Source organism: Onychomys torridus, chromosome 14, assembly GCF_903995425.1.
Source record: "Onychomys torridus chromosome 14, mOncTor1.1, whole genome shotgun sequence".
Lineage (NCBI taxonomy): Eukaryota > Metazoa > Chordata > Mammalia > Rodentia > Cricetidae > Onychomys > Onychomys torridus.
In genome coordinates, this window is record NC_050456.1 from 63,215,606 (window position 1) to 63,232,867 (window position 17,262).

At 40.2% G+C, this 17,262-nt stretch overlaps 1 protein-coding gene across 4 annotated transcripts in view; it reads left to right on the forward strand.

Moving 5' to 3' along the window:
* Positions 1-15,254, forward strand: part of Flrt2 (fibronectin leucine rich transmembrane protein 2) — a 76,230-nt gene extending 60,976 nt beyond the window's left edge. For all 4 annotated transcript variants that reach the window (XM_036205933.1, XM_036205934.1, XM_036205935.1 and 1 more), the window contains one exon: positions 12,652-15,254. In XM_036205933.1, the coding sequence (XP_036061826.1) occupies positions 13,049-15,031 (1,983 nt within the window). In that variant the 5' untranslated portion in view covers positions 12,652-13,048 and the 3' untranslated portion in view covers positions 15,032-15,254. The remainder of the gene's footprint in view (positions 1-12,651) is intronic.
* Positions 15,255-17,262: the final 2,008 nt, after the last annotated feature.

Genomic DNA, 17,262 nt, shown 5'->3' on the forward strand with positions numbered 1-17,262 from the left:
GCATGAGTCAAGGAGAAGGACACAAGTGTCAGAAGGATCGATGATCAGATGACCCAGTACTGTCATTTACCAATGACAGACCCACCATTCATGTCAGCTCCCCAGTATTCACATTTAGTCATGACTTCCCAATCAAGTTAGACTACAATGCTCCCTTCAATACCCTTCCACTCCAGGTCTTCCCCATTCAAAAGTTTGTTAATATAAAACAATTAATTTAGACTAGATTGCTGCTTTCTCTACAAGTGCACATTTCTGGCAGACAGTTTAAATCAAGAATCAAGTGGGGTGTTTTGGATATTTGAGTGTGTGTGTATGTATATGTGCATGGGTGTGTTATGATCATGGTTGTGGGTAGAGTGATGTGTGAATGGTACATATATGAAAAAGTTAGAAGACAACCTTGGATGTCACTTCAGGTGCCTTCCACATTTTTGTTTGAGACAGGATGGCTCATTGAGCTGGAATTTTGCCAAGTAGGCTAGGATGACTGGCCAGTGAATGTGGAACATTATTCTGTCCCCACTTCCCATCTTGCCACCATTGGGGTTATAGGCACATAGCACTATGCCCAGATTTTTATATAAAGTCTCATGATCCAAACTCCACATTTGTGAAGCCAGTGCTTTTCTAGCTGAGTCGAGTTCCTAAGCCTAGATCTTTGCTTAAGGCTAGTGTTTCTATTCCCTCATCCACTGTTTAATGGCTCCTGTATAGAACAAAGCAATAGTGATAACATTTCCACAGTCAGCACAGTCATATGAAGAGGAAGAAAAAATGTAAAATAAAAAAGCAACATATGAGACTTGATATGATAAAAGTATCAGCAATGTCATGAAGGAAATAACATATGATATGGAATAAACAGAAAGAGGTATAGGAGGAGCGAACTAAAAAGGGGCAGACATGAACACCATCATGAGTGTAGGATGTGAGAACAGCTGTTAAACATGAGCACTCAGAATGAGGAAGGACAGTCATTAAGGAAGAGGCAGGAGTACACAGCCCAGTTCCAAGCCATGTGCAATGCCAATAGGAAAAAACACCTTGACTGCCCTAAAAAACTAAGGACAATTTAGCTACTGAAAAGGAAGAGAGTCTGGAGTTCTTTTGGGTTAGGATGTACAAACCATGATGCCCTGGTGAACCCTGAATAATATTCTTGAAGGATGGGAAGGCTGCTTCAGAATTACATTGAACAAGGAGGAAATATCAAGAAAACAAAAGATTTGGACATTGTGTGGATGAATTCAGTGAAGAACCAAAAAAAAAAAAAAACAAAGTCATAATCAGCTAGATTGGTAACGTTGTCAAGAAAAAGAAACTGAAGAGGAAAAGGATCCCCCAACTGTAGCATGAATCTTAAAAGGTCTTATTAATGAAATCAAACCTGAGGCCAGTTATTGGGGTGATTGCTGGAAGATTAGAGACACAGAACAAGCCACAGCTATCTCACCTTGCTAGTTCCTCAGGTGATCCTTTTTCCTCAGGCTGGAAGCTTCTGAGTCCTCCTCCACATGAATCTCAGCTGAACTGTGTTGCTCCAAAGCCTGAACGCTTAACCAACCCAACACTTAACTATATATATGCTTTTACTCCTTTAGTTCCTGGTCCTCACGCCTTATATACTTTTCTCTTTCTGCCCCTACTCCCTGGGATTAAAGATTGGGTTTCTGGGATTAAAGGCCCACTGGGTCACCTTGCTTAGCTGTTTCTAAAGTGGCCTTGAAATCAGAGATCAGGCTAGCTCTGCCTCCCAAGTGCTAGGATTAAAGGCGTGCACCCCCAGCACCCAACTTCTGTTATGGCTTACTCTTCCCATTTTCTAGCCACCATTTTTGGCTTTGTTCTAGTGGCTGTCTGTTCTCTGATGCCAGATACGTTTATTTCAGGGAACACACAATATTTCAGGGAACACAATACCCACCACACCCAACCACTGTCAGGATTCTTTTAATGACAACTTCAGTGGCTCCCAAACACTCTACACATTTTTCAAGCTGGCTAAGATTCTCTTCGGAACTAGAGGAAACATGAAGAACAAACAAACAAATAAATAAGAGAAATACAGCTTTGAGTTAAACAAGGACATTTCATGACAAAGTGATTTACTAGGGCTTGATGAAGGCAGTTATGAAATTAATTAGAAATGTCTTCTTCCTTCTCTCATGAGCCTAGAAGCCTCCCTCCCAGCCTACAAAAGTGCCCCTTCCATAGGGAAAGGCACAGGCCACCTTCTGTTCCTTGACAAGTAAATCGATCGCTACCTATAAACTATTTGATACAGAAGATAATCCCTGGCTGCCTTTCTTTTACTTAGGCTCCATTTACAGCCTAGCAAACAACCATGAATCATTTGAAAATTAGCTTTAGTAACCCCAATGATTAATGCAGAGTTTAGCAGATTTCTTGAAGGCTGCCCTGGTGAGAATCTGTGCTGCCTCACCTGAGCAGAAGGATGCAAAGGGTCAGCATAAGTCCCATCCATAGAGCCCACTCATGCTCTACCTCTTCCTGGAATCTTATGTGCTTCTAGAGCTCTGTCTCCTTGCTAGTGATAATTTGGTCTTGGAGACAGGTTGGGGATACAGGGACTACCAGGGCTGCAGAAACAAGTCACCTACTAGAGGGTTAGGGCACAATGTATATACTTTAAATTAGCTGTCTATTAACAACAAACTAGGTTCTCTTCTGGTGTTTGTGGAGTGTTGAGGATTTTTTCCCTCTCTGTGTTCTCTTGATCATTTCTCAAAATATTCAAAGTAGAGATCCATGGCCAGGTGCCAGGCTGACCTTGGGGAATCCAATCGATGAGAGAGAGGAAGGATTCTGTAGGTAGGCAATGTCGACATCGTGATGGGAAAAACGTGCAGAGATGACCAACCACACTAGTGGAAACACATGAATCGTGTACTAATAGCTATGGATCTCCCATAGGACTGGACTAGGCCCTCTGGATACGCAAGACAGTTGTTTAGCTTGAACTATTTGGGGGGCCCCCAGGGAGGGGAATCGGGATGCATCTCTGGTGAATGGGTGGGCTTTTTGGAGCCAAGTGCCTAGGGTATGAGATCTTTTGCAGTCTTGGTGCAGGGAGGAGGGGCTTGGACTTCCCTCAGCTGAGTGTGCCAGGTTTTGCTGACTCCCCATGGGAGTCCTTGACTTGGGGGAGGTGGGAATGAGGAGTGGATTGGGAGGAGATGCTGAGGGACAGGAAGAGGGGGAATCTTTGGTTGGTATGTAAAGTGAATAGAAAAATCTCTTAATAATAATAATAATCACAACAATAATAATAATTCAAAGCATATAAATGATCTCAAAACTGGTATCAGTTCCAGAAGTCGTTCAAACTAACCAGATTAGATCACCATCCCTAGACAAATGGTGCCCTGATTTTCAGAGCCTGGGATGCATATAGTCACAGTGACATACTTGATAAAGCCTCTTCCCTATCTAGATAGTACCCTAGATACACAGTACATAATATCCTATGCTAAACCTATCTGGTCCTGGATAGCTCAGGTTATGATGTTTCTAGGCTCATTGAAAGAGAAGAAGGAGAGTACTCAGCTGGCCCTGGAGTGTGTGCAAAGCCATCTGGAAGAATAAAGGTCTAGTCCTACTTACATTGCCAGCTTTCCAAGCAGAACTTGCTGGATTTTGAGAATTCTAATGTACAACGTGCCTGGCCTTCCAGGACATTCTGAGATGTAGGTCAGCCACAGTACACAAACTACACACACCTCAGTACAAGCTGGTTAATAAGGTTTGTAACTTTTCAAATAATTACATCTATGGCATACTTCTCTAAAGGTCATTCATAAGAGCTTTGCAAATGTCTCAGAAAGGCCTTCTGATGGCCAGGGCTTCTCACAAGATATGATGGCTCTTTACTTCCTTACATGAAGAGAAATGGTACTCAATTATTGAATAAATAGAAACATCACTGGAGAATTTTGTTTCCTAAGCATATTGGCAGAGTGGGCAAAAACACAAAACTTTTGAAAATGGCATATTAGTTAGCTGCTAGAATTTCTAACTCCTAATGCACACTAAAATTAAATAAAAATCCATTATCCATTCATGCATGCAAATTCATTTGTTAAAGTCTTTTTTAAAATCTTTTTATTAAATTTTTAAATCTATTTTACATACCAAACAGTTTCCCCTCCCTCCTCTCATCACGTCCCTTCCCCCCACCTCTTTTATACTCCCCCATCCACTCCTCAGAAAGGGTAAGGCCTCCCATGGGAGTCAACAATGCATGACATTACAAGTTGAGGATAGAACAAACTTCTCCCACCTGCATCAAGACTGAGCAAGGCATCCAACCATAGGGAATAGGTTCCAAAAAGCCAGCTTATACACCAGAGACGGATCTTAGCAACATCTCTCTCTTTTTGCTTTGTCACTGTTTTTGGTAAAGATTTGCTCTTGGATGCCATTCTCTTTAAATTCACGGTGGAGTTCCATTCTTTAAAGTGTCATCCATGGTGGCCACATCTCAACTCATTTTACCACAGCTCTCTCTATCAAAAAGCCCCCATAGGTGGAATACAAGGAGTGAAATAGAATGTATCAGCCAATGCAGTTCTACCCCACGAGGGACCCACTATTGGGGCTTTAGTTTTTTTTTTTTGCTGTTGAAAGCTAAAGATAAACAGGACCAGCATGCTGAAAATTTGTTTTCTGAAGTTTAGGTGATTGGAAAAAATTGATATTTCTGGTCTGTTACATGAGCAATAAGAGGTGCAGAATGGTGAAGTCATGTCCCCAAGTTAGTTTATTAAAGGATCTTCTTCATTTGGTGGACTCCTCACAACCAGGGCCTATATTTCAGCCAAGCTAAAGAAGGCATGAGTAGCCCAGTCTCGTGCAAATATGTAGTGATGTCTTCATAACCATCTCTGTTTCTAATCTGCTTTATTATTGCTCACTTTCCACTGTTCTCCAACATTTTTTCTTTGTTTACATTTAGCTGTGAAGACTGTTGGTGTTCTACCCAAGAATTAACTGGTTAAAACAAAGATATAATAAAATGAAGCTTAATCTTTCATGTGAATTGTGTATGTGTGTGTGTGTGTGTGTGTGTGTGTGTGTGTGAGAGAGAGAGAGAGAGAGAGAGGGAGGAGAGAGGGAGGAGAGAGAGATATTTGGGTACCTTTCACAGATGTTACCTCTATGGTGGTATGGTAATTTTATTCACATAGGCCTGAAGACATGTACCAAATCGAAATTCAGCCTGAGTTTTAAGCTGAGAATAAGGGTATACTCTCTTTCTTTGGGGGTTCACATATGGTCTCTTCTCTTTTACTCCCTCCTTTTCCTTCCCTTCCACCATCCTCTTCCCTTCCCCCTTCTTTTCCTCCCCTCCTTTCCTTTTCTCTAGAATTAAATAGCTTAAACCAATTGTCAATATATACATATGAGTGCAGAGTGCAAAATCTTTTTGCATTTGGAACAAAGTACAAGTGTGGTGTTCTGACTGTATATAACCTAGACAAGGATCTGCTTGTGTGTTTACATATCTACGTTATTTCTCAAGCAATCACCAATATCTGTTTGTTCCACTTTCTTTCTCCCCCTCCCCTGTGTATCTAGGCTTCTATAATCTATTATGTATTTTTAAAATGTGTTTTCCTTTGAGTAATTTCTTCTGTGCACCCCACAACCACCCTGGGTGTGATGCTGATTGTGCTTATGTGTGGCTTTATTTTAAGCATTGTGAATGATTTGTTCCTAACCTGTATCTCATCATGTTTCAGGGATAGAATATCCTTGAGAGAATGAGAGAGGGACAAGATAAGAACAAATCATCTTTCTTCCACTTTTCATTTCTCAAATCCAGAAATATCCCACTGAATGTAGCCTTAACACCTAAATATGACAGGTTTCCTGAGGATAAGAATGTCCATTGTAAAAACTACTTATTCAGAAAGAATTCTTACACCATTTCCATTCAGAAACATGACTAGGATACAAAAATGCACTTATGTGATGAATTTTTCATTTTTTTTTTGACTCAAAACCAGATAACTCACCTGGAAAAACACAGTATGTAATTTCGTTTCATGTGCATAATCAGTATTGTCCACTGAAATCTGCATTCTCCTTGTGAAGGAGACATAAGATTTTCTGTTCTGATATGTATATTATGTGTGGTGAAATATTTTGGTGGAGAAGTAGGCCATGTTTATATTTTTGGGTTCAGTTTATTTTTTCCTATTGGCTTTTTTTTATAGCTCTCAAAGATACTGGCCTATTTTTTTTATTGATACTGACTATGTACAATGATAAAATACTATGCAATTAAAGTTCATTTGAACAGTCCCAATGAATTTCTGTAACTATTTAGAAGCTATGGATATTCGGTGAGCAGAAAGACATGCGTTGTAAAGCACACCACAACAGTCTTCCGATTTTAGCTCACAGCTCTCATTGAACTGGAGCATTAGGTACCGACATGCCCCCCTTGAAACCTGGTTTTCAATAGTGCTTCACACTGATCCTATTTCTAGGTTAATAAGACCAAAGAATTTTAGTGTTATCTTGTAAAGCAAGTAAAGTGCCACAGGAATTTGCAATTCTTTCTGGTTGCATGTTCTGTGCCTCTTTCTCGGGTCCCCTGGTTTCTTAATGTTTGGGAGTATTCATTCATCTCTCTATCCCCCAGTAGTTCTACATAGGTTGGGGTAGCTAAAACTTTTCAAGGCCATTTTGAAAGATTATCTTTGTAATTCCTTATGGAACCTCAGGCTGAAGGCCCTGAAGACCTTCACAGATTGCCTCTTCAAACAGAACAATATCTGAAGGTCACTCTTTGATTTATTCATTTATTTTATAAAGAGTTTATAAATGCTTGCCACATGCAGGTGTGTGTCTTCTGGGGAAATAGCCAAGATCAAAAGCTGACCAGGTTCTGCCCACAAGGAGACTGCATGGAGGAACAAGGTCCTGCAGCTCATGTCTGGACTAGTAGATTCCAGCCATGTCTCCTGTTCACTCATCAGCCATTACATGTGTCCATACATTTACAGCTGTCGTGGCTGGGTAGAGAGAGGTACATACATAACATCAAAGGGAAAATCTGTAATCAGTGAATGGGAGAAGGAAAGTGAAATTGTCTGGGTTCGAGAGAAGTACCTCTATCAAATGAGAAACAGATGCTCTGAGGTGCAAGAAGTATTGCTGTCTAAACTGATGGTAGGGAGGATCAACATAGTGAACATCATTTTCTTATCATTGTGTTGATGATAAGAGATGATGGTACTATTTCCTACAACTTTACCTGGATTATTTGGGTTATTTGAGGTGAAGCAACTATTCAAGTTAACACCAAGAATCAGCAGAAAGGCTGCTTGAGTTTATACGTCCTCAGAGCTCACCTCTTGCTCAGTACACTCTTGTGCTTTACCTCTCTTAAAACCAATGTGCTTTGTGCTTAGTTGCTACTGTTCCCAGGTTATCCTCTCTATATCTAATCTTCCCAATGTTCTGCAAACACAGGCGATCTAAAGTGAAACCTGGCACCCATCACCCTGCTCTTATTTAGTGAGTGGATGACCTGAGATCAAACCCAATTTGGATTGACTCCAAACCCACTGATCTTTCAGAATGCCAAATCAACTCCTACATGACCGTTGCAGAAGAGAGAAGGGTGTATTGTTTAGATGCCATGAAAGAAGTTCTTGATGAGAGTACCTGAGTAGACTATCACTTAGTTACCCAGGAGACATCAATACACTATACATGCTTTGCCACCTTAAAGAATGAGCTAAAGTGTTTACAGGTATAAGCTACAGGAGGGTCATTCTTGATGCACCAGGCACTTTTGTATCCCATTCCTTCTTTCTCTCTTCATTTCCTCCACCTGTACTGTGCTTTGCTTTAGATGACTACTAGTCAACAGTTCTCACAGGAGTCATCAGGAATTGTTTTAGGGGCACCCATCAAGACAGTTGGTCATGATAACTGCTGGCTCATGCTTAAGGTGGAATGTGGTCTGTTTCTGGCAGCCCCTGATATTGCAGGAATGACAAGGCAATCACTTGGAACTCCCAGTAAAGTGAGCCAGACAGGTGGCAGTAGTGAATGTGTATTCAGATTTTTTTATTTTTCTTTTATCTGACTCTGCAGTGGTTTATTCCTACCATTTGAACTAATTGGAAAGCATGTGAGAAAAACTTTTTAAACCCCCTAGAGTCAATGCTTGGCTAGAATAGGTTTTATTTTTACTTTTAATGTTTCCAGCTCTAGACTTACTGGAGCCAGGAAAAGACCCACTGCTTAAACTATCTTTTTTCACTTAATCTTTCTCTTCTCTCTGACATCCTTTCAGGTCCCTTTCTGCTTCAGATAGGAAGACTATTCACCGGATGATGTATTGTAAGAGGGGAAAAATGATTTTCAAGATGGGGGAGGGGCTACTCTGTTCTTTCAAATTCCCTTTCTAACTCCACAACTGGGTCATGGCACAAGACATGTCCATCATTACATCACAATACTTATAACTTGTGCTTAGGAATAAGAGCTGTGTTCAGAATCTCTAAACTGCTTTGTTGAGTCCAGATTCTAGTGAAGTCATTTACAGGCTAGCTGCCTATGTGGACAAATCCCTAAGTGTCCAATTTCAATCTCAGATTTGCTACCCTCCAAAAATGGTCTGAGTGGAACCCAATCCTGAAAAGCATTTCCCTATTCAGATTTCTCTCTCTCTCTCTCTCTCTCTCTCTCTCTCTCTCTCTCTCTCTCTCTGACGAGTGTTTCATGTGTCGTAGGTTGGCTTTGAACTCATTGTGTATCCAAGGAAGACCTTGAACTTCTGATCTGTTTACTAGAATCATAGGTGTGCATCAGCATTTCAGTTTATGTGTTGATGGGTATGTGTAAGCACTCTCAACTCTCCTGCATCCCCAGACTTTCTTATGGGTATCCCATCACACTCAGCTTTGTCCTTTCCCAATCCAGACAGTGTAGCTAGCTCTGGGGCCATGAAGATTTCATTAGGTTTATCCTGGTATCATTATGTGATGCAGTTGGCAGTATTTATTGACGAATCTTATTTTCTGTTCTGTGATTTTTATAGTCTGAGTTTATTAAGCGCTCCTGGAATTCAGCCTTCTGGAATTAATTAAAAAAGGCCCACTTCTTAGGCTGAACTATGGTAGAAAAGTGCAGAAAGCTCTTGCATGATTTATGTGCTTTGAGTCTTAGTTCCCATGAAAAGAGTTAAATTAACTCACAGTAGCCTAGAATAACGACTGTTGTTGTTATCACCTTGAAGAGATTGGATGGACCATGTTCTCATTGGCTCCAAACAGCATGTGTACATTGTAGCCTCTGGTCTTGTGCTGTATCCACTGTCAGTGAAGCTTTCTGTTTTTACCCAGAAAGTTCCAAATAGCCATTTTTTTGTAATCTGGCTTCCTGGGTTGGAGAGTAATATTCCACATAGGATTCATATGAGTAAATAAAAAATGAAAAGAATGTTTGCTCTCTATATTTTGAATTTATCTTATAAAACATTTTATTATCGACTTTTAAACACTTGTAAATGTACTCTAGAATGATTTTGAAATGTTTCTTATATTCTAAAAGGACAATAAAGGGTTGCAGAATGTGTTCTGCAGTAGAAATTATTGTCCTCTGGGTTGAGCTGGGTTTTCTGTCTTAATTCAAGTTGCAGGCAGTCTGTATTTATAACACAAACTTCTAGATGGACTGACTCTTGCTTTGGGCCTTCTGTATTTCAGATCCATCCTATCTCTAGCACATTTTTGTTTTTGTTTTTTTGTTTTTTTGAGACAGCGTTTATCTGTGTAGCTTTAGTGCCTGTCCTGGATCTTACTCTGTGTACCATGCTGGCCTGGAACTCAGAGGATCCGCCTGGCTCTGCCTCCCGAGGATTCAGATTAAAGGCGTGCACCACTGCCTGGCCTCTAGCATGTTTTCGTTTGTTCCCCTTGTGTTCTGGTATGCCATGGGTTAGGTTTTAAAGACCATTACATAGTGCCAGATTTCTGGATGCTGTAACCTCACTGCTCTTGATATAGTTTGCTAATTCCCTTCTTACATATTTTCCTCCTCACTAAACTTTTAAACCACACTAGGCCAAAAATCACATGGCCTCTTATGTGTGTATTAAGCACATTAGTAATTAACTGAGAGTTACTAATAATGCATAGGTGTTGCATTAGGGAAGAAAATAAAAAAAGTACTTCCCCTCTGAGTGGTTTAACCAAGAGTGAGTCCAGATTTGAATGTTTTACTTCATGTTCCCTGCCTGTGTCTTCTGTCTGTCTGTCTGTGTATCTCTCTCTCTCTCTCTCTCTCTCTCTATATATATATATATATATATATATATATATATATATATATATATATATATATACCATATGAATTGAAATAAGTGTCTGCCTGAAGGCTGTCTTGTGAATCTGTCCCTGTGGCTGTATCTGTGTCTGTCCTTGCATGTCTATGTGCTGTGTGACTGTGACTGTGTGTGTCTGTTCCAAATAAAGGGCTTTGCTCTGTCTTTATTCAACAGCACAGAAAGCATCATGTATGGAAGGAATGAGATACTTCACAAAATAGCTTTAACAGAGCTTTACAAGAGATTGAGTCACTAGATGCCACCGAACTCAACTGACTCAGACAACAAACAGTGCTATAAATATCATTATTTATCAACCAATGTACATAAATAATATATTCAGCATTTGTGATAGTTATTCATTTTAGAAGATTGCTTTCAACCTCTGTATTTGTTGCTTTCAGCAAATGATATATATGCATTTTTTTTTTCTGGGTCAGAAGCATGGAAGAAAACATGAATTCAGATTAAAGCTATGCATTAACTTTGGTTAATGGAAAGTTAGGTTAACAGAAAGACAAGTAAGGCTTCTTGTTACATTTTTCTCTTAAGGCTTTTGCTCACATGCATGTCCATGTCCTAAGATTCTGTGTTCGTACCAACAACTCATGTCAGGCTCATGCTGCAGAGATAACCATCACACTTGAGTAACAAGGTGTTAGAAAACATTAAGACAGTCTGCAAATCAAGCTAAGCATGGCACTAAGATATACATGTATATTTGCATGTATGTATATATATAGTGTTCCAAAGCTTCTTTCACTTTTTTTTTTTTAGCCTTTAAATTGCAGAACAAATATATACTGTCTTTGGCACTTAGATAACATTTATAGTACTCCTTTTTTGTTTTCAAATTGTAAGTCTAAAGATAGCTAGAGAAACAGTTTAATGCATAGCTTCTCTGCTGTGGATACAAGTTGTTCTAATCTCCCTATTGGTGAGAAGAGAGGAACTTGCAGCCTGCCATGCCCTGTCATGTTAGCTCATTGTGTGGGGAAATCAAATCTGGCTGGCACCTTTCAGTTAACTTCCTTCCCTCTCCATCTAAAAGCAGATGGAACACACGGTGGAGCAAGAAGGTGTGAGTGCTATCCTTGGATTGCCTTGGCTGCCTCCATTGTGGCTTCTGTCTTTTCAAAACTTGCTAAAAGTCATCCTATCGAGGCAAGAAAGTGCTCTCACACTGGAAAGCGGTCCCGTTGAAACAAAATTTGTTCTCAATTTCAGGTTGACATGTAGGGCAATCACAATGGCCTGTGTCAGGTAAACCTAGAGGCCCCAATGGAGGGGATAAGTAGAAATATGTTTTATATTGTTGCTTGGTCAGTCTCCTTGGTAATGAGTTTAAGGTATTCTGCAGGAAGAAAAAGGAGTGACAGGTATAAAAAGATAAATCTTTTGCCTTCATTCTTGAGTTGTGTTTCATCCTGCTGTCAGAGGAAAAATATGTGTGGTATTTCTAATAATACTGGATGTAGTTATGATATACTGTTAACTAGCACAAAGCTAGATACTTATTCCACTTTTGGTGTGTGTGTGTGTGTGTGTGTGTGTGTGTGTGTGTGTGTGTGTGTGTGTGTTTTCATAGCAGAAAAGAGGAAGTAAGTAAATGCTTGCTTTGGGATATCCTTATTCTCTTATTACCTTGCTCCCCTGTCCTTTATAATGCATTCTCTAGATTCCTCATTAAACAAAAATAAGATTTTTTTTACCAGAATTTAAAAATATATTTTGCAGGAGATGGAAACTTACAGATTCCCAGTTTTCTTACATATCTAAAATATGACGTGTTAACTATGTTTAGGAATGCAACACATTTGAGGAGAATTTCTTAATAAGGTTGTATTTTCAAATGGCTTAATTCCCATTTTGCATTTTTACAGTTGATAATTCTGTCATAGCTCTTAAATTCTCCCATCTCCACCTTAAAATAACAGAGCTTTCAACTAATTTTCATGAACAGACACCAAGAATCCGACAGGGTGCCGGTAGCACTTGCCTTAAGGATATACATATGGATATTTAAGAAAAAGTACTGATTGATGTGTAAAGGTTTTTGATAATAAAAGTAATAGTCCCATCTCTTTTTAAAGAAATGACTCATACTGTAGTCGTTTATTTCTTAAGCATCTGTGGAACTAAACAATTGTCATTCTGAAATGCCACCAACCTGGCTCCTGAGACTGGGCCCCTGGCACAGTTTTGCTCCAGGAGATAGCTGTAGCATGATTCATCCTATTGTTACCCTGAACTGACTCCTGTCTTCTCTTCTACAACAGGTTGCAGACTCTGTTTAACCAAGAAATTCCTAGGCTGCTCTACACTGGCCCTGCTTACTGTAGAAGATGCAAGATTTGCCTGCCTGGCTGGACTTCTATTGACAGTACTTACCACGTGGCGTCTCTCTTTGCTTGTTGGGCAGATTCTCCCTGTTGAGTTGTTTTGCACATGGAGGACCACTGCGTGAGGGCAACCTAGGCAGATCAGACTAAAGACATCAGAAAGATTGTTTTACCATCTGCCCTCAGGTCATTTCCTCTCACAGAAGTTCTAGACTTTGACAGAACCTGATCCAGTCACTTTGCTTTTGTTTTCTGTTTTCCCTGTTATTTGTTGTTGCTTTTGATTTTTATTTTCTCCCTTCCTCACATTGTATTTTATTTCTGTCCTTCAGCAATGGGCCTGCAGACTACAAAGTGGCCCAGCCACAGGGCTTTTTTTCTAAAATGTTGGCTTATCATTTCCCTGGGGCTCTACTCACAAGTGTCAGATCTCCTGGCCTGCCCTAGTGTATGCCGCTGTGACAGAAGCTTTGTATACTGTAATGAGCGAAGCTTGACCTCAGTGCCTCTTGGGATCCCGGAGGGCGTAACCGTACTCTACCTCCACAACAACCAAATTAATAATGCTGGATTTCCTGCAGAGCTGCACAATGTACAGTCAGTGCACACGGTCTACCTTTATGGCAACCAACTGGATGAATTCCCCATGAACCTTCCCAAGAACGTCAGAGTCCTCCACTTGCAGGAAAACAACATTCAGACCATCTCCCGGGCTGCTCTCGCTCAGCTTCTGAAGCTGGAAGAACTCCACCTAGATGACAACTCCATATCTACAGTGGGCGTTGAGGACGGAGCTTTCCGAGAGGCCATTAGCCTCAAACTGTTGTTTTTATCAAAGAATCACCTGAGCAGCGTGCCTGTTGGGCTTCCTGTAGACTTACAAGAGCTGAGAGTAGATGAGAACCGAATTGCGGTCATATCAGACATGGCCTTTCAGAACCTCACAAGCTTGGAGCGTCTGATTGTGGATGGGAATCTCCTGACCAACAAGGGCATTGCTGAGGGCACCTTCAGCCATCTCACCAAGCTCAAGGAATTTTCCATAGTCCGGAACTCGCTCTCCCACCCACCTCCTGACCTCCCAGGTACGCATCTGATTAGGCTCTACTTACAGGATAACCAGATAAACCACATCCCATTGACGGCCTTCTCAAACCTCCGTAAGCTGGAACGGCTAGATATATCTAATAATCAGCTACGAATGTTAACTCAAGGGGTCTTTGATCATCTTTCCAACCTGAAACAGCTCACTGCTCGGAATAACCCTTGGTTTTGTGACTGCAGTATTAAATGGGTCACAGAATGGCTCAAATATATCCCTTCTTCTCTTAATGTGCGTGGTTTCATGTGCCAAGGTCCTGAGCAAGTCCGGGGGATGGCTGTCAGGGAGCTGAACATGAATCTTTTGTCTTGTCCTACCACAACTCCTGGCCTACCTATCTTCACTCCAGCTCCAAGTACAGTTGCTCCAACAACTCCGTCTCCTACTCTCTCTGTTCCAAGTCCCAGCAGAGGCTCTGTGCCTCCAGCTCCTACCCCATCGAAACTTCCCACCATCCCTGACTGGGATGGCAGAGAAAGAGTGACCCCTCCTGTTTCTGAAAGGATCCAACTTTCCATCCACTTTGTTAACGATACTTCAGTTCAAGTCAGCTGGCTGTCTCTCTTTCCTGTGATGGCGTACAAACTGACATGGGTGAAAATGGGCCACAGTCTTGTAGGGGGCATCGTTCAGGAACGAATTGTCAGTGGTGAGAAGCAACACCTGAGTTTGGTTAATTTAGAGCCCAGATCCACCTACCGGATTTGTTTAGTGCCACTGGATGCATTCAACTACCGCACTGTGGAAGATACCATTTGTTCTGAGGCTACGACACATGCCTCTTATTTGAACAATGGCAGCAACACTGCTTCTAGCCATGAGCAGACAACTTCCCACAGCATGGGCTCCCCTTTTCTGCTGGCGGGCCTAATCGGGGGTGCAGTGATTTTTGTGCTCGTGGTGTTGCTCAGCGTTTTCTGCTGGCACATGCACAAAAAGGGACGCTATACCTCCCAGAAGTGGAAATACAACCGAGGACGACGGAAAGATGACTACTGTGAGGCAGGCACCAAAAAAGACAACTCCATCCTGGAGATGACAGAAACCAGTTTTCAGATTGTCTCCTTAAATAACGACCAGCTCCTTAAAGGAGATTTCAGACTGCAGCCCATTTATACCCCAAATGGGGGAATTAATTACACAGACTGCCACATCCCCAACAACATGCGATACTGCAACAGCAGTGTGCCAGACCTGGAGCATTGCCATACGTAACAGCCAGAGGTCCAACGTGAGAAAGGTGGACAACCAAACTCTCAAGAACACACATGTGTGTGCACATAAAGACACGCAAATTACATTTGATAAATGTTACCCAGATGCATTTGTGCATTTGAATACTCTGTAATTTATACGGTGTACTATATAATGGGATTTAAAAAAAAGTGCTATCTTTTCTATTTCAAGTTAATTACAAACAGTTTTGTAACTCTTTGCTTTTTAAAATTAAAAAAAAAATGTTGCTGAAGTACTGTACTGGGTTGTACAATGAGGACCCAATGCCAAGGCAGAAGAATGAGTGATTCATACATAAGATGCATATTAACCACTTTGCTGTTGAAGCTGTAGAGCTGATAGTCATATGAAAGGATAGATTCAGATGGGCTCATCAGGGTAAGAGGAATAGTTTGCATAAAGAAAGAATGGCCTAGTTATTTCTATGTTTTCTATACCTCCTGGCCTGGAAGAAACGCTGTTTGAAAAATCCATAATATAATAAAAAAAGGTAGATATTCCAATTTGACCCAGTACAAGAAATAGAACATCACGAGGAAGCCAGTTCCCATGAGATAAGTTAGGCCTACTTGACCAAATCAAAGAAAGTAAGATATTTGAAATGTCCTTAAAACCCCAGGGTTGGCTTTCTGACTGTGAACTTTAAAATCACTCTTCATGCTTCCCTGGCCTTATGTGATAACAGAGTTGGAAACCTGAGTCTGATTCTAGTCATCTTCAGGGACCAATATGATCAGTTCTAGCAAGAAAATTCCCCTCAAAACTGTCACTATTCAAATCACATGTCAGGTTGAATCATATCCAACAGAGTTATATTCTAGAATAATTTTTTAGAAGAGGCTAATAAAAATAATGGGAAGAATTATATTGAATGGAATTATTTTTGATAACGAAAATTATTTGGGTAGGTTCACTAAGGCTATATCAACATGGTGTTTAGACCAACAAAGAACAGTGTTTGGAATATATTACAGTAATGTGTTTATTTAAAGAGTGCTAATACCACTTAGAAAAAAAATTCAGTGATTCTCTTACACTGTGTCTGCTGACTTTGCTAGTATCATGTTGAAATAGCTTGAATTAATACCTATATCCCTTCTCAAATTCTTGTCTTCCAATCATCTTGCATATATATTTTTTTTGTGATTAAGTTGTATATGCCACCTTTGTTTTCTCCCTCTGCTTGGTATTTCAAAGAAAATTATAGACGCAAATGTTGGTTGCACAAAATATCCCCGTGTATTTCTACATATTAAAATCCATATTAATATTCATTGCCAACGTTTCTGTGAAGACACCAAAACTGGCCAAAACAATGCGTATTGTTAAAAAGCAATACTATGTTTCCATTTAGGATTAACTTTGGTCCTCTTCCACATTCTAAATTCCATTTGTTCCTTTCAGATTGTGGATATCCCTCTAATTTTGTAATCATAGGGTGATAATTAATCTTATGCTAAAAGACTACCAGTGAAAATGAATAAGCCAGAGAAAGCAAGTTTCTCTAGTCATGGCAGAGGAGGGCCAAAAGCAGAAGGTATAGGAAAGAGAGGGATGTCCTTTATTGATGCCAGATATTTATTTTGAAGCAAGTCCATTTTCATAAAAGATGCATAATTTACCCCAATTCTTGTCATCCCTTAGGTGTAGAAGGGCTATAGACCACATATATTGTCTAAAGAATTTACCCTTAGGGAGTTCTTTTCAAAGCCACATTTAGGCATTTCATTCTGTGTTCCTTTACAACCATGTATCACTTTAGGGACTCATGAAAAAAATGTCACATTCTTCTTGCTTTCTCTTCATCTCTAAGCAAAATAAAACTGTGATGTGTCTTCTTGTAAAAGTTTAGGTATAAAATGCTATGCAAGCTTTTCTTTATAGCGAGAGCTTTATTTTCTTTAATAATATACCCTGACTTAATATGTTTTAATCTCCCTCATCCCTCAGAATAAGCAGAAAATATAACTGCAGTGATAATGATGTAGACACAAGCATTGAAACTGTGCAGTCAGTAGAGCTGAACATAGTTATGAATTAATTTAATTAATTCTAAAGTGACTCGGGTTTCCTCTTTAGTCTATTAGCTAGAGGGTGTGGGCTGTTGGTTTCTGTAAAAGTAGGTTCACACAGTGAAGGAATAAAACCATCTGGAATGGTGATCAATATAGCGTTACATCATCTAAAATCAGGACAGTGACATGAGCTCT